At 45.4% G+C, this 27,310-nt stretch overlaps 1 protein-coding gene across 1 annotated transcript; it reads left to right on the top strand.

Moving 5' to 3' along the window:
• fgfr3 (fibroblast growth factor receptor 3) lies at positions 1–26,889 on the top strand (the record flags this gene model as incomplete). The annotated part of the gene is given in 14 exon segments (XM_053435411.1): positions 1–170; positions 9,160–9,283; positions 9,471–9,661; positions 12,923–13,067; positions 15,235–15,407; positions 17,708–17,853; positions 18,184–18,305; positions 18,445–18,555; positions 18,641–18,831; positions 19,300–19,422; positions 19,847–19,917; positions 22,178–22,315; positions 22,467–22,572; positions 23,618–26,889. Coding segments are annotated over 14 exon segments (1,976 nt in total), but the record flags the coding sequence as incomplete, so codon positions are not given.
• Between the last annotated feature and the right edge of the window lie 421 nt (positions 26,890–27,310).

Raw genomic sequence — 27,310 nt, 5'->3', positions numbered from 1 at the left:
AAGCTCCTTATTGGACGCGTCCCGACCGGATGGACAAGAAGCTTCTGGCCGTTCCTGCCGCCAACACGGTCAAGTTCCGCTGTGCTGCTTCCGGAAACCCGACGCCGAGCATCCACTGGCTGAAGAACGGCAAAGAGTTCAAGGGGGAGCAGAGGATGGGCGGCATCAAGGTGAGAGAGCTTCAAACTTTTAACAGATTCATGTCCTCGCACCAGATTCTTCCTGGAGGAGGCGATTGCTGTGTCCTATACTTGAGAAACCTTTTAGCAAGGCATCTTAATCCCGTGCCAGAGGGGTGGAGCTGCTGCATGTCCGTCAGGCTGATTGTTGCGAGGCTCCCTGGTGTGAATATCTATACCACGAATAGTGCGAGGTGCTCGTCCTTCGGTGAATCTTCTTCTCAAGGTGAATAAAGGTCAGAAATCGTGCCTCGGGACCCGGCGGCTTTCCGACCAGCCGCTGCTCCGGAATATATTTAGAGGCTCAAACTGCTGCGCTGAAATCAGAGTGGCGCACAGATACATGCACACTGGCCTGATGCCTCGGTGTTGACAGTAACAAGCGCAGCAAACAGCTGCTGGACTCATTTTTGTCATGGGATTGACTCTAAACACTGGGCTCTCATGTGGGATGGCGCTGCCTTGGGTAATGGGGCCTGGTTTACCCTTGTGTTGGTTTAATAGCTCCGAGCTGGAGGATTAAAAGACAAACGGGCTGTGCTCAGAACATCGGAATTCAAACAACTCCAAACCTGTGATTTGCTTCAAAATAAACGTAAACATCGAAATGGTAAAATGATGTCCAGAGATGTGAAATGTTTTCAGGATCTTTCCGTCCTGTGTCTGATTCTCTCTCCATGAGAAGAAGGAAGTTACCTGTGAAGATCAATAATAATCCCCCAAAATATGTATTTTGTGCATATAACAAATAAGAACCTTCTTTTCTATTTTAAAGTATTTATTTTTGAATTAGTCTCGTGTTAATTGGTTTGTTTCTTTAGCTGCATTTTGAACTGTGCAACGCCATTAAAGACTTTCCACTCTCTTCCTTTGAAACTCACTACTTTACAAATTATTCCCATTCAAGCGTAACTTTTTACAGTGTGTATTGTAACCACTTTAACCACACTTGTTATATTTTATTTATAAACCAATTTCATCAGATATACATCCACAGCACAAAGGCTAATTTGAGCACTTTAACTGATTTGCACTGTGGAGTTTATTGAAGTTTAAAGTCGCTGCTGTTGTTTCCACGAACTTCTCCTTCAATTTAAACTGTTTTCTTTTGTGTGGAGTTCGACAACAAACCACTAACACGCTTTTCACAGAAGAACAAACAAACCCTCCAGCTTCACAACGTGGTAATTAACTGCTGAAGCTTTTGTGTCACAGAAGAATTAATTAAACTTGTTGTTCGCTGCTCAAACCGCCACCAAAAGCTAAACTGATCTAATTCAACTGTTATAAAGAATCGTGAGCATCTGTCATAATGTCAGAGAGTGGATTTAAACACTTTAGAATTCAATATTGAGAACTTGTGGTGGTGGTAGTGCTGGTGCTGCTGGTGGAGGCATTTCTCCCAGTGGAGGTTTTGGATTTAAAGGGTTAAATGTAATGAGATCCTGCAGCTATTAACAGTTTACAGAGATCTCCAACATCTGCTCCCAGCAGACCAACAGCAGTTGTCTCCCTCCCTCTGTCCCCACTCTCTCTCTCTCTCTCGCTCTCTCCCCCCCAACACACACACACACACAGACACACACCTGTCACCAGCCCTCAGGACGCTCCAACTTGCTAACGGCCTCTCCACCGACTCTCAGCGTACACTTGCGTTAAGATTCGCTGACGATAACGTCTTCTCCTCAGCAGATTAATCCCGAACTGACCAGTGAGGGCACGTAGATATTCACTGCATCTGTTCAACACGTCTCCGGCTTCTCCTCCCGAATCCCACAGAGTCCGAGTTCTGTGCAGAAAAGTCAGTTGTGTGGTTGTTGGCGTCGTTTCCACGTGTGAGACGGAAACCACTTAGTGCCACACATGCTCCTACGGGACCATCCATATATAATTGGAGCGATATGTATAGCTGGCGCTCCAGAGTGAGACTTGAGTATGTGAGGTCCTGTTGGCCTTGTGAGATGTGACACTATAAGTTGTCAACAAGCCACCGGGACAAATTCCTGTACATTTTTCCACTCCGTGTAGCTCAGCGTGGTTGAGCTTGGCACCGAGCGGCGCCGTGGGTTTGATTCCCAGCGCGGCCACCCAGGCTGAAAAGCACAGGCGACCGCGGTGATGCAGTAAGGGTCCGACCCAAAGGAAGATGTTGTGTTTGTGGTGTGCGTTAGTGTTTAAATGTCATCGTATCTGTTTTTACGCAGACGTCCTGGAGAGATTCATTCCAGCAGCAGATGTCTTTTCCTTTTGTTTTTGTTGTATTTGACTTTCAAAGGGTCGGTGCACGTAAATCACAGAAACTTTAAAACACAAGTTAAAGCACGATTAACTTATCTCTGCACGAAGGAATGACCCTTAAAATTCACTTTCAAGTAGCTGCAGCTTTTCATATCTCACAGACTTAATTCTTTTAAGCCTTTTAAGCCCTTTAGTTTTTTATTGTACCTGAATATTTATGATAAAAAGACTTGAGCGAGTTAATCTTTAGCTCTAATGGAGACGTTTGTCTTCTTGTCACCCTCGGTTCCTCCAGGTTCCGATTCCTTTTGATTCCCATCAGCCAAACTTTGTTAGAAGTTCTGTAATAATTAAGATCTCACCTTTGGAACAAGTGCAACTCTAAGTGACACTATTTATATTCTCTAATAAAGACCACAGACGATGGAAGGAAAAGTACTTTCAGCACATGAATATAATTCATTCAGTCTGATGGAGCTGTTGATTATAACATCTTAACTTCTTCTCTGTGTCTTTATTGAGACGTTATCCCTCCTTCCCTCCCTCCCTCGTTCCCTCTCTCCCTCCCTCGCTCCTTCCCTCCCTCCCTCGCTCCCTCTGTCCCGGAGCGGTTCTAAAATCCAGTTAGCCAATCACCATGTGGCCGCTGTCGCCCTTGAGGGAATTGAGCGGAGAGGTCACCCTCTTTAGAATCAAGGCGCTGGGTGACAGACAAGCCTGTGACACTGCCGGGGGGGGGGGGGGGTGGTAACATCTTCACCCGGTCGTAATGTCAAAGCCTCTGCTGACCCAGCACGCTGTAAAAAGTGTCTATATCAGTAACTTTAATCACTGAGACTTATTGAGAAGAATAAACGTGTCTCAAAGAGTCAACTCACCTTTGTCATTTGTCATAAACATAATTTTGCTTTTCCATTATCCACATTTTCTATAGAAACCGTTTTAACTCCTTTCTTAACTTGCTTTCTTCTCCATGGAACCAATTCTGCTCTGAGAGAAATGTGCACTGACAATAAAGTCACATTAAGTTCCATTAAAGTGAGTGATGAGCCTGATATCATTATATCGTCCCCTCATTTTTAACGTGGTTACCGTTCAGCTCTTTTTGTTGGAGCCACATGTTCATTAACCTGTCGGTCACTTTATTTGATTTCACTCAATAGACTTTCATCAGCAGCTGCACCACCACTACAACACGTGTGAATATCATCCAATAGGAATACAGCAGGAACTTGTCCAGACTTGCACAATCTGTGAACTTTTGCACATTATATATATATTTACTTTTATATATGTTTATATATTTACTTTGATACTTTTTTTTACTTATTTCATACTTAAGGCTCCTGTCTTTCTCTTTCTCTTTGTACTTACACTACTTCTTTCTGCTGACTATGTTTGTTATGCACCAAAGACCAAAGCAAATGTGCAAAATATAGTATATATATATATATAAGTAAGTTTGTGAAAACCTACTTGAAAATAAACATGATTCTGACGTAACAAAATAAAAGTTTTCATACAAATAGCATTATATATTTCAGCAAAAGCATTATAAATATTAAATCTTTCATAATGAAAACAGGGTTGAGATGTGGTTGTGGAGACAGACACATTAAACAGGGCTGTCCTCAGCACAGACGTTCTCTCAGTGCATTCGGTGTCTCTCGTGTCACAGCCCCCGTGACCTCACATCTGCCTGTGATGGGTTCATCTGGCGGGGTCGGGGGGGGTAGATGGGTGGCGGGTGGGGGGGGTGGGTGCCACGACAGCCTGACAATGGCCTTCTAAAGACTCTAGTCCTCCGAGCGGGACCTCAAGGTGAAGCCTCCTTCCTCTCACGTCCGCGCTGAACTGACAAGATCATTTTTGGGATTTGACAGCCGTGGGTAATTCCAACAGAATGAAAAGAGACCGTGTCTGATTTTTGGGACGAGTGATGGGACGTCTTCCTCCAACTGGGAGTGTGTCTATGACTGGGAAGTTTTCTGACTCGCTAACTGATCCTGGCTGATCAGCACAGATTCATTTAAGAATCTAGACATTTTCCCTGCTCTAGTCTGCCCCCGGTGGTTGACAGTGGTTTCTCTGGGGAAACATTGTGTTCTCCTTTTGTTCCTTAAACACGTCCTCATCTTCTAAAAAGGCGAAAAAAAATCACATTCATGTTCAAAAGCTCAGAGACATCAGGTTCACTTCCTACCGGAGATGTGACAGAAGATTGCAGCACTTTCAGGCAGATGGTTTCCCTCGTCCCCGACATGCTCCAATCGAGTGGAGAGGATTCTTCAAGACGAGCAAAGTGTTGCACCTATTTGAAAGATGAATGTGAGATTAAATGGCGCCAGCTGCGATGGAGTTTTTTACTTTTATCCTCGAAGAAAGGATAAAAAAAGTCAGTCCTCTAAATCGACTCATAATCAGGCAGAAAATGGTCTTTTTCAAGCGTTTGTGTAAAGACTTCAATGTGAGCTACGTGCACTTCTCTGGCAAATAGATCCAAATGTGACACTTCAGGGCAGAATAGACTGAATCAAACGAGGAGCTGGACTCTGAGCCAGCGGACTCGGTTATTCCCTGACCTTGAAATTTGCTTTGCTCGTCGGCAACTTCATTCAAATGAAGCTGCACGAACAGAGCTGTTGGTATTAAGTTGGAAAACGTGTCTGTTGATGTCTCAGAGCCACGTTTGTCCGTCTGCTGCCACTTTGGTGACTTTATCAACGAGAGAGAACAAAATACTGTGGAGCAAATGTGCAGATATGATGTTAAATTATGCAAACAAACCATTTGGAGACATCGACATGAAGAAGATCTCTTTGTGTGTGTGTAAAGCAGGAGCCTCAGTAAATCAGTCTGTATCTGAACAGTTTGATTCGATCCCTGCAGCTTTCTGAGAGCAGCAGGAAACGTGGATGTGAGAAGTCCAGAGCTCCAGAGCTCTTCAGGCTCGGCTGTCCACTGTGTTTGCTTTTTATTAAATCACGTGCAAATGACACCGGGCTGCGAAAAAAAATTACCACATGAGACCGGACTGTGATGAGACAGTGGTGTGAGATGAGAGATCACAGCAGCTCATCCATCCAGATTTAATTTCCAGTTCCTGTGGTTGAGACTGAATTAAGTTTGAATGATTTACTGAGCTGCTGTTGTTTGTTTTCACAAAATAAAAGCTCTGTAATTACACTCCATATAGAGCATTGCAACAAAAAAGACAAGCTTTTACTTTGTAGACAAACTGCTGAAAAGGAAGTGATTCTGTAAATGTCTGTTTCTGTCCGATATGGTGAAATAAAGAGAATCTCATGATCTGGCAGGACAGACTCTAGTGGCCGTGGATCACCGCAATTTATCGCAGGACGTAGAAGAAGACATATTCAACTCAGTACCTGATTAATCAAAGTTTATGAATATTGAACTTTTCATTTCCTTTGGCCCTAAAGAGGAAACACACAGAGAATTAGTCCATAGATAAAAGAGTATTCTCCATATTCCTGAACATTTTGCAGTGTGATGAGATCATTTCTGACGAGAGATAATAGAACCCGAGCTGCTTTTGACCGATGGCGTCGTACACACGACCTCGAACCCCCGTGACGAGCGAGTCCTTTCCACCTGAGAGTCGCCCCCGGCCTCGTCTGTGGATTCTCATCTCACAGGCACTTTGTGAGTCCATTGAAATGCAACACAGAGAACTCACCCGTACGCCTGTTGCAACCAAATGAAACGGTAAATGGGATGTGAGGCTCATTTGTAAAGTGGGAAATGAAATTCCAGCAGGGGCGACGTGCTCGGAGCCTCGGAGCCTGGAGGTCAAAGGTCGCCTTCTCTATTGAGCCATCAGATGGGAGGTAGGGGAGGGATGGGCGTGTCCCCGGCCCATTAAGTCTTTGACAGGCAAAACCAATTCTGTTGTGCGCTGCCAACGGGATTTTTATTGTGCTCATGCTAAACTGCGGCGGCACAAGCGAGACAAAAGTTGACAAAGTAATTATTGTGTTTCGTTCCGTCCAAGTCGCTCAGAGCTTAACTGGTTCATCAATCCCTGTTGTGACAGGTTTCAGGGGCCGGGCCCTTAAAACCGGCTCCACACTGTTGCTTTTTAAGACCTTAAGCACTTTAAATCCTTGTTTTTCCCGTCCAGAGTTTAACGCGGCCCCCGGATTGTGAGTCTCCGTCGGCCGCCGAGGAATTTCTACACTTTGCAAGATTATTTTTGGACTCTTTTTTAATTTAAGGCCCGTTATGGTCATTCGCTTTCCCTCCCCTGCCGCTCTCCTGCCGCTCTACCCAAACACACCACACACATCAAACGACTGGTTTTAGATTTGGTTTTCTCCTCCATGTTGATGCAGTGGTGTGTCGAGCCAAAGTCGAAGGCAACAGACCCCGAAAACATTTTCCCAGCTTTAATAGCGAGTCCTCCGGGCCGCCTCTATCTGCTTCCTCCTTCTCTGTGGGTCGAATTAGACGGTAGCACAGATCCGGAGAACATAAATTCTGCTAACTGGCCCCCGCTGGTTCTGACAGGTCTATTTTTGAGGTGAAGACGGAGGGATCGGACTGTAGAGGGAGCGGCGCTTCCTGTGTTTCCTCAGACAACAAACCGTCTGTGTCTTTAACAAGTCGTTTGAGTTGGCGGCCCGAGACTTTAACTTGTGTGTTTGGATTTAAATAACCGACTCTATCAATAGAGCGACGCAACTTCTCTGCTTTCCATGGCCGACTCGCTGAGGGAAGTACAAACATCTGAAAACAAGGCCGATCGCTGAATGTGTCCAAACCCTTTGTTCTCGTCCCTTCATGCACGGACGATGTGCGCTGGCTACACGTCTCCCTCCGATGCACACTTCTTGCAGTGTGAGACTCTCTGTCCATTCCCATGGCTGGTGCCCTTCCGCAGGTCCACGGCCAAAGCCATAAAACCTTTAAAGCCTCGTATGACTCTACTGTAAGCTCCTTAATAATTTAATTCTGTTTGGAATCTGGCACGATTGGAATGGATGGGATTATCACGTTTCGGGGCTAATGCCGCGGGTTCAAAGGGGGTTAGCCGGGGTTAGCCGGGGCAGCACGGCAATAAGAGCAAGCGGCATGTTCGGAGAAAATAATTAAATGTGCCGATGGAAAGACGGAGGGGAAGTTAAAGTGGAAATGTCACTCGGAGATTAGAGTTTCTAAACAATCCATTCAGTGACAGCGTGTGAAACAATAGTTATAACACTGTTCCCACGAATAATAGTTATTGGATAATGGAGAGTTAATAATGTTAAACTGTAGTGTAACAGTAGAATGAATTCATTTAAAGTCTCACTTTTAAGTAAATATAAACAAACAGACTTTAGACTACAGGGAACTTTCCCTGGTTATTATAAAACTGAGGCTTTTTAAAGACATAAATAATCTCTCTGTTTCTGTTGGTGGTCTCTTCAAACCGACTCCTGCTCGTAGTTTACCACCTTTCAGCTGAGCCCCTTGTGCATTGCTGTTATTTCCCCCCCCCCCCCCTCCCCCCTCCGCTCCGCTCAGCTCGGGCTCCGCGACCACAGCACAAGGCGTCACTCATCTGCTCATGAGAGCAGCCATTGACTTCAGTTTGACTCCTGGGCTGTGGCGGGGGGGGTGGGGGGGGCAGACGGGGTGGAGCCAGCCGCTCTGAAAACCCATTTGCCAGCGCTGAGCGGGCAGCTCGGTCTGTGTCACCATGCAACTGCAAGAAGCACACACAGGCATAATATTTACACTGTTGAATTATTTTCCACATGCGCCTCCAAGAGAGAGAGGGGGAGTGAGAGAGAGAGAGAGAGAGAGAGAGAGAGAGAGAGAGTGGAGGAGTGTAAACGGCAAGACAGAGGGAGGAGGAGGAGGAGGAGGAGGGTGTGATCCTCCACCTACACATGTACACATTGTGTGAGAGGCCAGTTACCTCAACACGTGGGGTGAAAGGTTTGTGAAAACACCGAGCCCTCTCTCCGGGTCCGGCTCCAGCCTCAATGGCCTCCTTGTTGACATCACTCACTCCGGTCCTGAGTTATTCTGACCTCCTTCAGAGGAGTTCACGCCGTCATGGCATGTTTCCACTCGAGCTGCCGGGGTCGTCCCTCTCTCGACCCGTGGAGCCGGCCCATCAGTGCGTAGCAGGTTCTCGGTTCTCGCCTCGCCGGGCCGGGCCGCTCTCTGGCTCCGCCCCCTGAGCTTCTGAAACTGTCACGTTAGCTTCTGACCGCTGCCTCCATCCAGACACCAGGAGGTGCAGAATAAAACCCTGCCTCGGAGCAGGAGGAGAAAACTTTGACTGAGCTGAGCTTATAAAAATAATCTAATGTTTATTTATATCATTGGAGCCTTTGCTGTTTTTAAGGCTGTCGTCATTTCCATTGCCGTTTTTTTTGTCTTCTCAAAATCCACTCAACCAATTTCAATGAAATTTATAAAATAAGAACAGAACCTGTTATTGATTGCAGCAGATCCAGCAGATTCTTTCTCACTTTCTTTCATGTGGCAAAACAGGTGGTTAGCCCTGGCAGAGGTTTGCACTCTTTCATCATCAAGTGATTTTCCATCTTTAAGATTTGCCTGTATATGTCATGGGATATTTCTGCATGTCATCTTGCTTTATGTTTTTTAACATGTGAAATGAAACATGAATGCAAACTGTAAAAAGAAATCCTACATCATAGAGTTTCTAAACAAAGCAAGGCAGCGTGTAACCCCCCCCTCCTGTCTCTCTGTCTCCCCTCAGCTGAGACACCAGCAGTGGAGTCTGGTGATGGAGAGCGCGGTGCCATCAGACCGGGGGAACTACACCTGCGTGGTTCAGAACAAGCACGGCACCATCGACCACACCTACCAGCTGGATGTTCTAGGTAAACAACTACTTCCCCTTCTGCTTCTGAGTAAACAGAGAATACATTAACATACACAAGTGGTTTGGAAAACCCACGAGTGTTGTTAACGGAAACAAATATATTTTGAATAAACTACATTTCCTGCAGCTAATGGCTCCTCCTCCTCCTCCTCCTCCTCCTCCTCCTCTCTCTCTCTCTCTCTCAGAGCGCTCCCCTCACAGGCCCATCCTCCAGGCGGGCCTCCCAGCCAATCAGACGGTGGTGTTGGGCAGCGACGTGGAGTTCCACTGCAAAGTGTACAGCGACGCCCAGCCGCACATCCAGTGGCTGAAACACATTGAGGTCAATGGGAGTCGCTACGGCCATGACGGCGTCCCCTACGTCAACATCTTGAAGGTGGGTCCACCTGACGCCTGGAGTCGACTTCAGCCGACGATACTTTCTGTCTTTATTAATCTCTCCTGAATGTCTCATTTAATGAGTTTCTCAGTCGGGGGGTCTGAGGGGCCCCAGGGGCCCTCGGGCTCTTCTCACTGCAGCGTGTTATTGACACGATCATTCCTCCAAAACTCCAGCATCATTATGAGGAGGAAATGCCTCACCTGCAGCACACAGGCAGGATAACTCATAATAACAATATCACTGTATTTCACAGTGTGGGTTTCTGCTCTGATATGTGAGCACTGACTGATTGACAAGTGATGACGATGGATCAAATCTAATCAGATCGTTATCAAGTGTTTATAATTCAAAATGTTCAAACTCTCTGGAGGAGGAAGCATCTGACATCTGACTGATTAATGTGTCAGGAGAACAGGAACATATTTCATCAAATCTATGTCCCTGACATGGGCAGAAATCCACATTAAAGGTCATAATCGTAAATATTTTAATGTCAAACCCGTAAAACCCTATGGTGAATATTAGAAAGATCATTAAGTTAGAAATAAGAGAGAAAGATTTAAATAAAGTTACATTTTTAAACATATATCAGAGGATGTGCAGTAATCACTGGTCGGTGGATTCGTTTCAAACTGTCCAGATGTGACTTTTGTTCCGTTTCTGCAGCTGCATCTTTTTTACATTTTAAAAAGTAACTCTCAATCCCCTGAGAGAGAGAGAGAGAGAGAGAGAGAGAGAGAGAGAGAGAGAGGGGTTAAGTAAACGCAGCGGGCGAGCTACCGTTCCAGAGCAGCTCCTGGAGGTCTCATCGCTCCCCAGACGGAGACGGAGCCCGAGAATAGAAGAAAGCATTCCAGCTCCAGAGAGGACAACACCCTGAACCCACCGAGAGGCCTTTTTATCTAGAGTGAAGACTTAAAAAAACTAAAATGAGAAGGGCTCTTGCTTTCTCACTTGGCCTCCCCCTCTTTTCTTTATTTTTCATTTGCCTCTATAGCGAGCGAGGGAATAAAAACATCTGGTTTGGACTAAGTTAACTGCTGTGGTGGCGGCAGCGCAGGGAGAGAGACGGGCTCTGTTAACCACCGCTGCCGTCAGATGTGCCGCGTCGCGTGGTTTGGAGAAGGAGGAGGAGGTGGAGGAGGAGGAGAGAAGGAGGAGGAGGGAAAGAGGGAAGAGGCACCCAAGAGAGCCATGGAAAAAATGAGTGGAGGAACACAAGGAAGGGCAAAGTCAGCAGGGAGAGAGAGAATGTGTGACAGAGCGGTGGGTAGAGATGGAGGGCGAGAGACTTAGAGATTTAGGAGGAGGGGGGGAGGACAAATGAAGAAGAGACGAGAAAAGAGAAAAGCTCGTCTCAGACATGGAATCTGTGACTTTTGGCTGGAAAGATGAAGTGAAGACAAAACCGTGTTTTCAGGCGTCAGGTATTTCTTTAAAACCTCCGTCCACTCGACCTTCGTTTTATAAAATCTCTCCGTCCAGACAAAACCACAAAACCAGCTGCGATTAAAATATAAAAGCAATAGTAGCTCATCATTATGTCTCTGCTCATAGTTATTGAGTTTCGTCACCTTGTCCAAAACGTTTCTGGCCCAAACATTGTGCCAGTGGAGTAAACTGTGAAGTCACCGATTCCCAGACGTTGTGTTATACAGACCAGAGTTTAATAAATCTGCCTTTTGGAAGGTATTTGTATTAATCTCCATTCACGAGAGACTCAAAGGGAATAAATGGAATTAGCTAAATAACCACATTAGTGTCTCTCAGTCTCTCAGCTCTGCACCAAGCAGCTTTTTAATCAGATGATACAATATATTTACATCCTCACTCATTCAAATGGGCAGTGTGATTGTGATTATGGTTTCAGAAGTTTCCATCTTTTGTCCCACAGTGCAAGAGATAAAAAAAAAATAATGAAAACTCATAAAGAACCATGTCACATTGCAAAAAAAACCTCCACAAAGTGTGAATATGAATCATCAACCGGCAGCACAGCTTCACATCAGCATCTCTAAAGATTATTCCTTTTAAATAACACCTCAATTCATTAATGGTCACTTTAGCAAAGCGTTTGAACTTGTTTAAGCAGTTTTAGCTTTTCGTGTCTGGTGCGAGCAAAAGAGCGAATAAGGCAGTGGCGGAGTGAGATGAAGGAGGGATGAAGGAGGGAGAGGGAGCAGACGGGAAAGAGGGCAGAAAGAGGAGGAGAGACACAGACCAAGAGACAGCGAGAGAGGGGGAGAGCGGGCCTGTCGACCCAGACCGCGGCTCCACGCTCTATTTTCGACTACCACATAATTGAAACAGTATTTACTGAGATCTACTGTATGTGTCTCTCCCTCCCTCCCTCCCTCCCTCCCTCCCTCCCTCCCTCCCCCTGTCTGTCTTTCTGGCCCCACCACACTTCATCCAGACTCCTGGCAGCATCTCATGTGTGGCATTTTCTATAGGAGTTAAATACAGCTGAGGCTGGGAGGAGGGGGGGGGGGGGGGGGGGGGGTCATGCCATGTTTTTTTTAGTAAGAAACGCCTCAATCGCTCTTTTGATGCTTACGAAATAAAAATAAAACGTTTACGATGAGCGACTCGCGCCGGCGTGGGGAGGGGGGGGGGGAGGGAGAGAGAGAGGGAGAGGGAGGGAGAGGGAGAGAGAGAGAGAGAGGGGGAGGCGTCTGCAGCCGAGCCCTGGATGTTCATTAAGAAACCATAAAACATGATATGTTTCCCCCTCTATGTTTTTTGCCCATTAAATTATTCATCAGCAGCTTCTCTGCTGGAGAGCCTGTCACAGGCAGAGTGTGTGTGTAAGGGGGAGGTGGTGTGTTGATGCTCGTAGCGTGTACACACACACACACACACACTTCTGGAAGATTGACAGCGTGTGTAATACACCAATAGGCAGCGTGTGTTACTGCAACGTACAGTACGTGTGTGTTCTTAAAGGTTTTAACACTTTTAATTTGTTCCGCTCGACACTTCCCTCAATTAATCTTGACAAAAGTCACAGGCCTTCATGTTTTCATTCACACAATCATTTTATACTTCAGGAAATATGCTTTCGTTTTACATGTTTACTGAGAAGACTCACATCGTGAATGACTGGACGATAACATTTATCCCCCAAAAGACGAGAGAAGAGAAGCTGTTCAAATGTTAATGTGCATTGTTTTGAACTGTAGAGTGTATTTGTGTGTTTGTTCTCCAGGTTGTGTATGTATAACAGTGTGTTCTCTGCACGTGTTCCCTCCACAGAGTGTGGTCAGTAAACACACTGAGGCCCACAGTAAGTTGAGACTGTCCAACGTGACAGAGACAGACGCTGGGAAGTACTGGTGTCGCGCCTCGAACTTTGTAGGAAAGTCAGAAAACGCTTTCTGGCTTAAGTTGCACCACACAGGTAAATCCTGAGCGCAGAGCGACAACCGCCTTACCCACAATCCTCTGCTGCGTCTCCTCCTCTCGGTGGTGGGTTTCATTGGCTTACTGGCTTTTTGTTAACAGGACGTAACAGCTCCTCTGGGTTCTTAGTTTAAATCTTCACATTCAGTTAGCGAGTAGATATAATCTGTTTAAACACCCAGGACCACTTTGTCTCCCCCACGGATCAATAACACACACGATATCACACCTTTAATTACTGCAGCAACCCCACAAACCTGCTTCACACACACACACCACACAATCACAGACACACACACATATAAAAGCCCACATGAAACCTCCCACCAGCCCGAGCACACAGCTCACACACAGACCGGCTTCTACATGAAAGCGTGCAGCAGGACTCTGATTCATGACTGGGTCTTGATGTCACTGTTCATTATTGAAGTCTGGTGAATGAGAGTCCCCCCCCCCCCCCCCCCACCACCACCACCACCACCTCATCCCCCTACCAGGCCACATCAGATACTGGGTTTGAAACACCACACCCCCCCACTGATCATCACACCAAGCGAAAGGGGAAAAAGCCACAGAGGCACCACGCGGAGCTCCTTTTGAGGAACCTCAAGGTCAATTAAAGGAAACATTAGTGAAAGTAAATCAGTGTTGATGTATTTCATCAGCAAACAATAATGGTGAAATATCTTTTTTTAAAAGGCAATCGGACCCAGAATAGATCCCTGAGGTCTCCCTGGAAGAAAAACCCCCAAAGATCAAATGAAGCAAATGGCTTCCTGGAAAATATTCAGCCCAAAAAACAACTTCTTAGAATATTTATTTTACGAGGGATAAAAAGAAAGATTCTATTTCTTGTCCCGTGGTTTCTGCAGACATAGAGCTGCGGTGGAAGGATCTGCTTTGCTTTGGCCTCAGGTAAACTTTGAGCTGGTTCAGTTTGAATTCACAGGTGCTGCTGCAAGTCACAGACAAATGTTCCCTGCTCCTAAAACACCTTCCAATTATCAAGTTATTTTTGAGTTTCCTGCACAAATCAAATTCTGGTCAAATGAATCAAGGAAACACTGATTTAGTTAAATTAGTTTTGCTTTAAACGACAGATATTTATTCAGTTTCCGAGGGGTCAGGGTCGCCTGTGACCTCCGGGTCGGCTGTGACCTCAGGCTGAACCATCCAGCTTCTTTCCCGGCAAGGTGACGGTGCTGCTTGGGTGTTTCTCAGGTGTTGGTGGTGGTGCTGTCCGCTGTCAGAGGAGAAACAGCACTGCTGACCTCTTTCAATCCTCGGTCCTCTCTCTCCAGGGTGTGTTTGGTGTTTCCTCTCAGAAGCTTTGGCCTCACCATATCTCCTCTTTCTGTTTTTCTCCTCCATCTCCTCTCACCCTCCACAGACGGCCGGTATTAACACCACAGACAAGGAGCTCGAGGTTCTCTTCTTGACCAATGTGTCTTTTGAGGATGCGGGCGAGTACACTTGTCTGGCGGGGAACTCTATCGGCTATGCTTACCACTCTGCTTGGCTGACGGTGCTTCCAGGTATATTCCTCTTCTCTCCGTGGATCTGTGAACATCTCGTTTCCACCACTTCAAATGTTAGAATCTCAATAAAAACTGATTTTTCTCAGTGGCACAACATTTAACGTTCATTTCACAGACCTAATCATGAAGCATTACTGTAAATTGTGCGCTTGTTAACACACTTTAAGTGCGTAGCAATGTCCTCGTCCCTTTAATTTAACAAATCAAACATCCACTCCCGCCTCCGGTGAAAGGTTGTTTCTCATCAGAGCCGATCGTCTGTTTCAAAGTCTCGAGGCTACGAGGCAAATTCAAGACAGTTATGTTTTCGGTATTCAAACGCAATAATTACCTCCCCCCCCCCGTAGGGAGAGGCGTATCACAGGTGCAATTACCTGCTGCAGGATAAACTACAAGCTGATTACTGTCTCTGCAGAGAGTGAAAGCATTCTGTCACTGTTCAGAGGCCAGTTTGTGATCTTCTGTTTTGATTTGTGCCTCCGTGGAAAAAGAGAAATGTGCTACTGAGAAAAACAACTGAGTTATTTGGCGTGAAGTCCTTGTGCATATTTTGACCTGACGCCCGATGTGTGTGACCTCCTCCTCCTCCTCCTCCTCCTCCTCCTCCTCCTCCTCCTCCCGAAGCAGTGAGCTCAGAGAAGGAGGACTACTACGTGGACATCCTCATCTACGTGACGGGCTGCGTGCTCTTCATCCTCGCCGTGGTCATCGTCGTCCTCTGCCGCATGAGGATGACCACGCAGAAGACGCTGCCCTCTCCACCGGTGCAGAAGCTGTCCAAGTTCCCCCTCAAGAGACAGGTAACAGAAAGTAGATACAAGATTCTCACAAGACTTCCCCCCCCCCCCCCCCCTTTCCTCTCTCTCTCTCTCTCTCGCTTGGTGTTTAAAATGTGAGCGTATGAATAATTTTGGTCAAATCTGGTGCAGCTGACGTGCAGGACATTCCTCCAGAGGTCTGGAGGACGTTACAGGGATTACCGGGAATCCTTGGGTTTCTGGAACACCTTTCTTAATTTCCAGTTGTGTGTTCAAGTCGGGCGAAGCTCTGGAAACATAATTTGAGAAGTTCTCGAGGTGTTTCTCACGAGTAAATCAAATAAAAACTGCAGCCGAATTGAGATTATTCCAGAAAAACAACAGGAAGGCAGTGAGATTATTAACTGAGGAAGAAACTTTGAATTAGTTATAATGGATCATAGAAGAATGGAGTCATAATTCTGCATCAGTGCCACAATAAGAAACCTGCAGAAGAGTTTTCCCACGTCTGTCCCACCGGTGTCTCCGTCCGGCCGCTGTGGTGGAGCGGTGCGGCCGCTGGACGGCATCACGCCGGTGACATGTGTTCACATTTATCTTGGAGCAGATTCAGCTCGGGGATATTTATGCCCTCCTGCGACTGTCAGTGTTAGTTTTAGATTTCACTCTCGGTGTAACACACACTCGGCCCTCAACTGCTCTGGAGAGGAACATGAAGTGGAGCAGCTGTCTGCAGAGCCGCTCGCGTCTCAAACCTCCGTCGGCTCCGAGTCCAACTCCGAGTTCACTCAGGATCCAGCAGCAGCAGGAAAACACTCTCATGTGGGTGTGTTAGCTTAGCTTAGCACAATGACTGGAAACGGGGGGAAACACCTAGCAGCAAACAAACCTGCCTACCAACAACTTTCACTAGTTCTTCATCTTCTCACTAATTAATAGAGTTATTAATTAATTATCTAGACTTGAACACATTTTTTGGAGTTAATATTAACTATGTAAGATTATACAAAAATAATAAATTAAACTCCTAGTGGCCAGGACAGGAATCAGATGTCAAGGTTCATTCAGGCCAGAATAAAGAACTTATCCATTATTCTCTCCAACTTCATTAACTGAACCATTTACTTTCATATATACAAACTTCTCTCTGAGCTCCTGAGTTTCTCCTTCTGACTCTTATATAATCTTGAGGTAACTTCCAGGCTTCATTCCTTTGGTTTCATGTGAGACTCGTTATCACTCGACTGTGGATCATGAATCTTTAAAACCCAGATGAGTCGGCTGATCGTTCTTTTGTTCTGATTCGTCCTGATACTTAAAAGCCGTCGTGTCAGGTTGTGTCAGGTGAGAAACATCATCTCTTTGGAAGAAGTTGTGCTTCATCCTGTAAGTCGTGTTCTGCTCCTGCTACCTGCAGACTCAGGCTCTTATAAGGCAGCGGAAGCTCTTATTGCATTTTTCTGTAATCTTCACAAGATAATCTCCTGCTTCGCTCCTTTCTTTTTCATAACTCTGAGTAAATCTCCCATAAACCTCCTGGCATGCTCTATCAGATATTACTTTTCATGCCTCAGAAATTGGTTTTGTTTTTAGTTTTGCTGTTTGTTTGGCTCGGGGGGGGAGGGGAGGGGGGGGGGGGGGGGTCAACATCTCAGCGGTTTTCTCATTGTGCCTCGGTTTGGAAGTTGAGGAGTGAGGTCTGGTAAGTGGACATGTTTGTTTCAGGAGCCCACCTGAGGGGCCCGAGCCGGCCGACTCTGACACAGACACATTCATCAGGAGCCAGGTGGGGGGGCGGGAGGGGGGGGGCCCTCAGCTCGCTCCAGCACTCAAATAAATGGTGTGAGAACTTGGAGCCCAAAGGCTTCAGGAGGTGGAGCTGCCGAGGTGGAAACGAAGCTCACTGATGGATACAGACGTCCATCCCGCCACTGCACCTCCTCCCCCCTTCATTAATCTTTGTTACCCCCCCCCCCCCCCCCCCCATCCTCCTCAGTGCAGCCGCTGGCCGTCTGTTTGTAAAAGTCAAGCTCCGACACTCGTCCTTTCAGTTTCACGACACCCGTTCAGAAGAAAATAGTTGTTTTAACTATTTAAACCTTTATTTGAATCCCTTCTTAATATATGTATATAAATATTGTTAAATTTTTTTTAATTTTTATCGTTCTTTACAATGAAAGGATTCAATTCTGACCCGAAGCTCAGGGCGAGAACCCGGACAGATAAAAGCTTTTGTTTTGTTCAGGCTCTTCTGTTTTCCCTCCGTCTCTCTGTTTAAACCCCCCCCCCCTCTCCTTCCTCCTGTCAGAGTCTATAACAGTTTGTCTTTTGCACCCAAGCAGGTGTCCTTGGATTCGAACTCCTCCATGAACTCCAACACGCCCCTGGTCCGGATCGCCCGCCTGTCGTCCAGCGACGGCCCGATGCTCGCCAACGTGTCGGAGCTGGAGCTGCCGTCCGACCCCAAGTGGGAGTTCTCCAGATCCCGGTGAGGAAGAACAGATATTCCTCTAGAAAAAAAAATGTGTTATGTGTTTTTATTTATTTCATGATGCTAAACAACATACTGACAGACAACGTGCTGTCGTCCTTGTGCCGCGATGAGCTGTGAAAATCAATTCATCAAGGTCACTTGACACCTCTGTGGTTATTCCACAAACAACTTAACATTTCACCGTGTTATGCAAAGAGAAATTAAATATCACTGCTCTACGCTCACTGCAGCAGAAATCCTCATTGTGAGTCGCTTTGGATAAAAGCATCAGCTGAATGTAATGAAATGTAGAAATCCCTGCTCATGAGATGGTTTGTGTTCCAGACTCACTTTGGGTAAACCTCTGGGTGAAGGCTGCTTCGGTCAGGTGGTGATGGCCGAGGCCATCGGCATCGACAAGGAGAAACCCAACAAGCCGCTCACTGTCGCTGCCAAGATGCTGAAAGGTGAGAGACTGTTGGAAGGTTTCTTTCTCATTCTGTTTCATTTCTATTCTTTGTTTTCTGCACTTTCCTCCGTTGTTCTGCAGAAACAACTTTTCCACAAATCAAACCCTTCTTTAATCGTCCTCACTTGTTCTCTCAGATGACGCCACGGATAAGGATTTGTCGGACCTGGTGTCGGAGATGGAGATGATGAAGATGATTGGAAAACACAAAAACATAATCAACCTGCTGGGAGCGTGCACGCAGGACGGTGAGCCCCCCCCCCGGAGGAGCAGAGAGGATCAGGTCAGGTGGTAACTGGACCAGTCCTGACTCTGTGCTGGTTTGTGTTGCAGGTCCCCTCTACGTGCTGGTGGAGTACGCCTCCAAGTGCAACCTGAGGGAGTACCTGCGGGCGCGGCGCCCCCCCGGCATGGACTACTCCTTCGACACCTGCAAGATCCCAGACGAGCAGCTCACATTCAAAGACCTGGTGTCCTGCGCCTACCAGGTGGCCCGAGGCATGGAGTACCTGGCCTCGCAGAAGGTACCAGGAGCTCACATGTTTCATTTAGCCGAGTCTCGGTCAAACATCCTCACAGCTTCAATTTAAACTTCATCAAGGTCCTGAATTAAATAAATAGATGTGGAAAGTCCTCCAACATGAATAAGCTTTGAAAGGAACTTACCATTTCTGAAAGAACGTTTTTCAATCATGGCGTTTTTGTGGGATGGTTAGACGAGGACCAACAAACTGTGTAAAGATGTCAATATTATTTTACCTGATTTTAAATTACTCTTTGCAACTTGAAGTGAATTTTAAGTGTCGGGACTCAATGTTCCCTCAATTTCAAGTTTGAATAATGTTTCACGTTTGAAGTCAAGGTGAATATTTATTAAAGTACAGTATTAAAGTTGGAGAAGGAGGACCTGAAAGTCATCTGCGACACATCATAGACTGTTTGTGTGTTGTTGTTGTTGTTTGTTTGATGTTTGTGTGTCCTTCCTCCCTCAGTGCATCCACAGAGACCTGGCAGCCAGGAACGTCCTGGTGACGGAGGACAACGTGATGAAGATCGCGGACTTCGGCCTCGCCAGAGACGTGCACAACATAGACTACTACAAGAAGACAACCAACGTGAGTCTCACACACCAACATGAAGGAAGGATTCTATCCTCCAGCTTCTCACATTGAAACTCTGACCCTCGTTCTGTAGAGAAGTAGAGGAAACACATTACTTCGGGCTTGGATTCTGACATCATGATGAATAATAACGATTTTTTTACACAACAGAAAAAAGCTATTAAACAATCATTACTCATAATGATGCATTGCCAAGCGAGAACCGTCCAGACAGCATTATATTTATGCTCAGAGTGATATTGATTGTTTTGCCTGGATTGTTAAATATGTTCCTACATCAATTATTAAAGTATTTAGAGCTCTATTGTTTATTCAGTGGAGATTTTTCTGTATCTGGAGCTCAGGACAGTCGTGGATGTTCTGTACAGGATGGTTCTGCTGACCCGAGCGGTTCTGTTGTGTGTCTGTGTTGTTGCAGGGTCGCCTGCCCGTGAAGTGGATGGCTCCGGAGGCTCTGTTCGACCGGGTCTACACGCACCAGAGCGACGTGTGAGTTTGCACAAACCGACCTTCACATGCCAACTGTCCACTGCTGTTGAAATATCACGACGGAGCCGGTTAGCATCAAACGCTGCGTCTGTGTGTGTGAATATGGAATCGTGGTGTTTCCCTTTCCAAAGGTTCTGCTGCTCGCCCGTCATCTGGGCTCAACCTGATAATCCCGAGCCTCTGGTGAATCGCCGGCTCCGCATTCCTCGGCCCGTTTGTTCTCTAATCTCCCGCCCGACATCAGAGAGAGAGACAGGAACGCAGCATCTTACTGTTGTTTTATCAGCGTGAGTCCAATCGGCTCCAGAACCGAAGGAGATAAGAGGGTCAGAGGATCCGTGAGGAGCTTCTTCAGGGTCTCATCCCACCACCGTTCAGATGACCTCTGTACGACCTCTGATTGCTCCCGTGTTGGCTGGGATCAGGAGGAGAAAGGCAAGTCGCGTCCCCCCCCCACAGCCAGACGCCGTGTCCCCAGCTCTGCCATCCAAGCCAAATACGGGTCCTTGTCAACACTGGGATCACTGGTGTGATTACAGCAGACTGGGAACAGAGAGGAGAGGAGAATCAGCCCGCTGTGTTATTTCAGCAGGTCTGGATTACAGAGTCAATCCTCCCGCCAAACCTCCTCCTCCTCCTCCTCCTCCTCCTCCTCCTCCTCCATACAGTAGTCGCTCCGCAGCCTGTTTACTCTCTAACACCCCCGAGGGAATCTGACTTCTGACCTGTGATGGTTTTTCATCAAGTAGATTAGTCTCAAACAGACTGAAACACACTAAAAACAGATCCCAGAGCAGCAGTAGGAGCGAGTGAACACAGCAGCCCACACAGGCTCTGACATCACAGCTCCTGCAGCTCCACCACACACAGCTGAGCTCTGAGGCAGAAACTGGATTCAATCAGAGCAGTTTCACACATTGTGCTGGAGAAGCAGTTCACCTAGAAGTGACTTGTCATTTCAATTCGTCAGTTCTCCAGACTGTGGAATTCCCCCTCTGCCAGCGTCATGGAGGCTTTTAGAAAACGCTGTGAACGCCGCTCTGGATGTGTGAACGCCGCAGAGCTTGTTGCTCTTTTCATTCCGGCGCTCGTGTTTTCAGATTCACAGCAACTGGGAAAAACCCCTCTAGCGTTTCTGTGGAGTGGATCCATTCAGGTTTTAATTCTGAACTATTTGCAGGACTGGAAGATGCACGACTCCTGGTATTTAGCCCCGGCACACAGGCCCAGTTTCACTCGAGGAAAATCCAGAAGTCATAGTGGAAAGTTCCCAGTAGCAGCTCCCGGGCTGACGCAGCAGATCAGAAATGCAGAGTTACGCACACGCACCCGGAGTCGCTCTTTAAATGCGACCACTGGATGATGCAGCTCCGGAATTGCGACGTTCGGAAACAATGATGCGGTCACGTGCTTTCACCTCCTGATTCCCATCATCGCTACTGGGGCACGTTTCTTACTCCAGTTCTACAGCTTCCTGTTTATTATTATTATTATTATTATTATAACAGTTCGGACCCTAAAGACCTGACGATTATAATGAGTCAGGGATCTGTCCTTAGCTGCAGTTTCCTTTTCTTTCCCTCTGAATTTTGGACGTCTCTCTCCCACCACAGTCTCCCTCTCTCTCTCTCTCTCTCTCTCTCTCTCTCTCTCTCTCTCCCTCTCTCTCTCTTCCCGGCCCGACCAGTAGCGGCTGTTTTCCACCCTCTGGACCGGAGCGTGGATAATCAGATTAGGTTCGCTGGAGCACCGCAGTGAGAGGAGGGGTCTGATTCTGATTCACTGGACCAACGGCCCAACAATAGCTCACTGGGCTAATAGAACGCCCGTTATCTTATTACCTTTACCTCATCTTTTAAAAACCTTCAGGAATAAAGCAGAGAGAGAGAGGGAGGGAGAGAGAGGGAGAGAGAGGGAGAGAGAGAGATAGAGAGAGAGAGGTTTTCAGATTGAACTGCAGCTGGGCTTTTACTGTAGATACACTTTAATACGATTTATTCTTCTTTACATTTCTGCAGATTTCTGCCCAAATTTCTGTATTTTCAGATTGTTTCAAATATATAAAAAAAAGAAGATTGCATTATTTCACAATACTTTTCTTTTATTTTCAGCCATATGTAGTAAACTAACCAAACCTAACCCAAACCCGACTCTGTGTTATTCCCGAGGATGAAAAGGTCGTTTCACCTCTAATTTGTGTTCTTTGTGTATAGAGTTTGATTTGTGTTGTTTCTCTGTGTGTGTGTGTGTGTGTGTGTAGGTGGTCCTATGGTGTGTTGCTGTGGGAGATCTTCACACTGGGAGGTTCTCCGTACCCAGGGATCCCAGTAGAGGAACTCTTCAAGCTTCTGAAGGAGGGACATCGGATGGACAAACCTGCAAACTGCACACATGAGCTGTAGGTGTTCCACAGAGAAGTCATGAACCTGAACCTGACACAGAAGAGCACGGGGGGGGGGGGGGGGGGGGATCACAGCTGTGCACTTTGGATGGTTTGGACTTTCTGACCAAGTAGATGAATGAACCGAACTGTGATGTGTGTGTTCCAGGTACATGATCATGAGGGAGTGCTGGCATGCGGTGCCGTCGCAGAGACCGACCTTCAGGCAGCTGGTAGAAGATCACGACCGGGTTTTATCAATGACCTCCACCGATGTAAGTCTCCCTCCATCCCTCTCTCTCTCTCTCTCTCTCTCTCTCTCTCTCTCTCTCTCTCTCTCTCTCTCTCAGCTGCTCCTCACTGATAACACAGAAACAGCAGGAAACATAAAAACCCTCAATTTCACCTCGGCCCTCACGTTACTCTGAACTTCAAATGGCCTCGTGTGGCAGGAGAACACTTCTCTAAAGGGGAACGCTTTGTAAAATCAATCAACTGATAAATGGAGCTGCCTTCATTTGACCTAACGAGCCTTGTCACAAAGGGAAATGGGATATTTGTGTAGTGTTTAGTGGGAGAGGGACTGAAATCAATGATCTGAGATTTGATTGGACTGAAACAAAGCTGGCAGGTCGTCTTCTGTTAGATCAGAGCGAATCAGGAGTGAATAAATTAGACCTCGACCACTTTCTTTGTTTTCACTGAAACCCACAAGTTCACAAAGAGCTGAACGAGGCCTCAGACGCTGGGCAGAGTTATCTAGTCGCCGCATATTATATTTCATTGGATCCATTTGTGCACTCGACCGCAAGATCAAGATAAATCACGAGCAGTGTTTCAACGTTTCATAGGACGACAACAGAGAGGGATTTAGTTACATAAACCCTGAAAAATTGATTTATTTTACATTTTTATAATATATACAACGAGATAAACGGAGGGACAGTTGTATTTGAACTTCAAAAAACTTACATTTTAATGTGAAAAATATTTTTTTTGTCCAATTATCTGCAATTACTACAAGTTAAAACCAAACGTGTAATTTTAAGTTGTGAAAATCCCCAAAAGATTCATGTATAACATCTACATCTCCTGTATATTATAAAACAATGTTCACAATGTCAAAGAAATACAAACAATGCACTTAACCCACATTTTAAACACAACTATAACAGAGATTAAAGTGGATTTTGAACATGCAGAGATGTAACGTTGTGCTACAATACCAGTGAAAGTATTTTGTTTCTCACCTGATCCCGTGGCCGCAGAGGGGGACATGACAGTGACACCCAGTCTGACCTCTGACCTCTCCTCTGACAGGAGTACCTGGACCTGTCGGTGCCCTTCGAGCAGTACTCGCCCACCTGCCAGGACTCCAACAGCACCTGCTCCTCCGGGGACGACTCGGTGTTCGCCCACGACCCGCTGCCCGACGAGCCCTGTCTCCCCAAACAGCTTCCCAGTAACGGCGTGATCAGGACATAAGAGCCGAGCTGGGAGCGGGGGGGTGGACGTTGACCTCCTCTCCCAGTTTGTGACTAATAATCACCTCCCACTGACCCCAGCTCCTCAAGATATGGAAATGAAAAACTCGGCATGCAATACTTCCACAGTGCTTCAGCTCTTCCTCCTCCTCTTCCTCCTCCTCCTCCTCCTCCTCCTCCCCGAGTGACTCTTTAAAACATTGAAGGATTATGTTTTGCCGTTGAACCTTGTTTGTGTTCCTCTTTTCACAAATGAAATTATATATTTTTGTACTCAGGCCAGTCTTTTGTTACGGACAATCTGTGGTGGTGAAACCATTCCGTGCCTACTCGGACAAAACACGAATAAAGGATGTAAGAGGAGGAATGAAGGGAAGTCGCGATCCGGTGGGTGAGGAACTCAAGATTTTGTTTCCCCCTCGTCTGCTCGGAGCTCGCGTTGACATTTTTTGCGATCTGCAAGAAAATCTGAAACCAGCAAAGGATGGGACTTGATCTTATGATGATCCTCAACCAGTGGGTTCAACCAAGGGATCAGCTGAGTGGAAACAGGCGACTTCTCATGTCACATTTTAGCGTTCGGAGAAAAAAAGAAAACACAGAGTTTTGTGATAATCACGGAACAAATCCCTCATCGAATGTGAGGCGACCTTTCAGGGCCATTCAGTAATAAGTTCAGAGGGTTTTTTAATGTATCTAGAAAATGATTTTATTGTAAATATATAAATGCAAATATGTATCATATTGCTGTTCACAGCCGTGTACTTAAAAGACAAAAAAATAACATTTTTTTAAAGATATTGTTTTAGGATGGAAGCATTGCAATCTAGAAGACACTGTCATGACCGTGTAAAACATTTAATCATTTAAAGTGATACAGAAAAAGGTTTATTTGAATAATTAACGTGTATATTTGTAAAGATATTTATAGACTTAACATGTGGTTCTTAAGTACGAAAGGTCTAGCTTAGGGATTTTAGTACTGTACGCAAAGATTTTTATTTCTTTTTCTTCTTTGTAACTTATTTTACAACAAAACTGCGACGTTATTTTCACGACTGGCAGACTCCTCTAGTTTTTGATCCATCTTTTATTTTTAGTTGTTTTTTCTTTTTGGTTTGTTTACAGCTTTTAAAGATAAGAATGTACGACAGACGATGATTTCTAAGGGCGGGGCTCCTGCTGAGAAGAGATGGATGTTTCCTCCGAGCTCCAAATCTGTTTTAATTTTTTTTAAAGTTGACCTTTGCGATATCAAAGCAGCGATTGACTCTTGCTGAGCAAGAAACAGCAGCGCTTCGTGATTTCTACCACAGACGCCTTTAGTACAACTGAAGTACTTAAAGACACATTGAGCAACGACCGAGAACAACTGTGAACCAGAAGAAGCCTCCAGAGGAACTGAGTTTTCAAGGAACAATAGAAGCTTTTCAGAGTTAATCATTAGAAGGACTTGATGTCTAATCACTACTTAGTGGGAAACATGGACAGATTCCAAACATTTTATTTGTTTAAAATGTTAATAACATGTTTGCTAGTGTACCTTTTGATAAAACACCAAATCCCACAATGCAACACTTCTCCCCCCTCAAAATTAAAACAAAGAGTTGCTGCAAAACTTCATGACACATTAGATAATACGCTATATGATGAACTACTTTTCCCAGAATGCTTTTCGGCAGCTACCAGGGAACGTTCTTAGATCCAGAAAACTTTTGGAAAGACTTTTGCAACGTTAGATTTTTAGAGGAAATACATTTTTTCTTTTAAGAACAGCGAAAGTAGCATTTGGGTACTGTTTTTAGCAGCAATGCATTCTGGGGCTTTTGATTCCATTTAGAATACGGCAAAAAAACAAAATTTACACGAAAATCAGACATTTACGAATTTTTTTAGGAATTCGCGAAATGCTAAACAGGATAAATTCTGATATGTTTTCCTCTGGAGGTTTTTCTGGAGGCTTCACACTCGTTAGTCACAGTTAAGTTCACAGGTCGGTTCTCGTTCACACTTTAAAAACATCAGCTTGACGGCAGAAGCTGTTATTGTCCTTCTGAGCTTGAGTGTTACTAAAAACTAAAAAACCTGCCCAGACGCTTGAGATGTTATCGCTGCTCTTTAGTATTAATACTGAGATGAAGGCCCGCTGTGTGATCCGTCAGTTGCACAGCAAAAAGAAAATATATAGATATATATATATAAAGATATATATATATATGTTTCAGCGTGTTTAACGAGAAAAGTGCCAAATTAGTCTTAAAAGTCTGTTTAATCGTTTATTCTCCGGATCTCTGAACCAAATTACTGCACCGTCGAATGTAGGCGGGTGGAGGTCACATGGTGCAGGGAAGGATCATGGGATGGCCAAATGGATATCTCCCCCCCCCCCCTTTAGTTTCTATATGCAGTCGTCTCTCCAGCTGACCCCAAACAAAGCACGAGGGTTGAAATGTTTACAGAGTTTAACAAAGTCTGGAACGGGAAAGAAGGGTTGAATGGAAACGGTGCAAACACTTCACTGTGCAACGGCCTTACAGTGTGAATACAATACTTAATGAAACACCCCCCCGCCAGTATTTGAAGTACTTATATGAATTCTAAATAAAATATGTATCTATTGCTCTAATCCACAATGGGATTTTTTGTTTTCAGCACCAGATTGTGTACTTGTCATGTACTCACACTCTGAACAAGGCCCCTGTGAAGTGAACGGTTGCACAAACTTCATGTTTTTTCTGTTTTCAGTAGTTTTGGCCCCGAATCTATGAAGTGCCTGAAATAATTGAGCAACGATTCACTTTCATCATGTTTTGAATGTATAATTGCAAAAAAAAAAAAAAGAACCCATAGTTTGTTTTGAAGTAGTTCTCACTAAAAAGCAGGTTGTGTTAATTATGTCCCTGGTTTTGTTTCATTCTTTGTTTTGTTTTTTGTCGAGTGAACAACGGCACTTGTGTAAAGGTTGGATGGATCTAATGAAACGTGTTCTGTTTTATTTATTCTTCCATGCTGGGTAAAAGCTTTCCCTATGGTGAGAGTATTTTTATTCATAGCTCTCTGCTTTTCAGTGTTGTTTTTCATTAAAGAGCCAGAAGATGATGATGATGATGACGATGCAGAGTAGTTATTTTATACTGATATACACCCCCCAGCCCCCCCCCTCTTATTTGAACGTCCTCCCTGGTCTTTTCTATGTCTGTGTCCTTGTCGAGCTTTTAACTCTCGAACAAACGACCTCTGTTTCTAACGTTCCCTTGATGACAGAACTGAAGAATGACTGCATGATGCCAAATGCTGGAATTCTCTTTTCCTTTTGATTGATTATTTATTCGGAAAACACATTGAGGAATAAGACCCTCATTTACAATGGTGCCGAGGATACAATGAAGAGTTAATACATTGAAAGTAAAAAACATAAATAAGAATGAAATAAATATGCATATTCAATTTCTTAAATTTTGATTTACCGACGTTCTTTGAGAATATCATTATTCCTGTCATCCATCGTGATACACCTGCTCATAAATCA

This window comes from Pleuronectes platessa, chromosome 11 (assembly GCF_947347685.1).
Source record: "Pleuronectes platessa chromosome 11, fPlePla1.1, whole genome shotgun sequence".
Lineage (NCBI taxonomy): Eukaryota > Metazoa > Chordata > Actinopteri > Pleuronectiformes > Pleuronectidae > Pleuronectes > Pleuronectes platessa.
The sequence above is the reverse complement of the archived record's forward strand: the minus strand, read 5'-3'. Positions and strand labels throughout refer to the sequence as shown.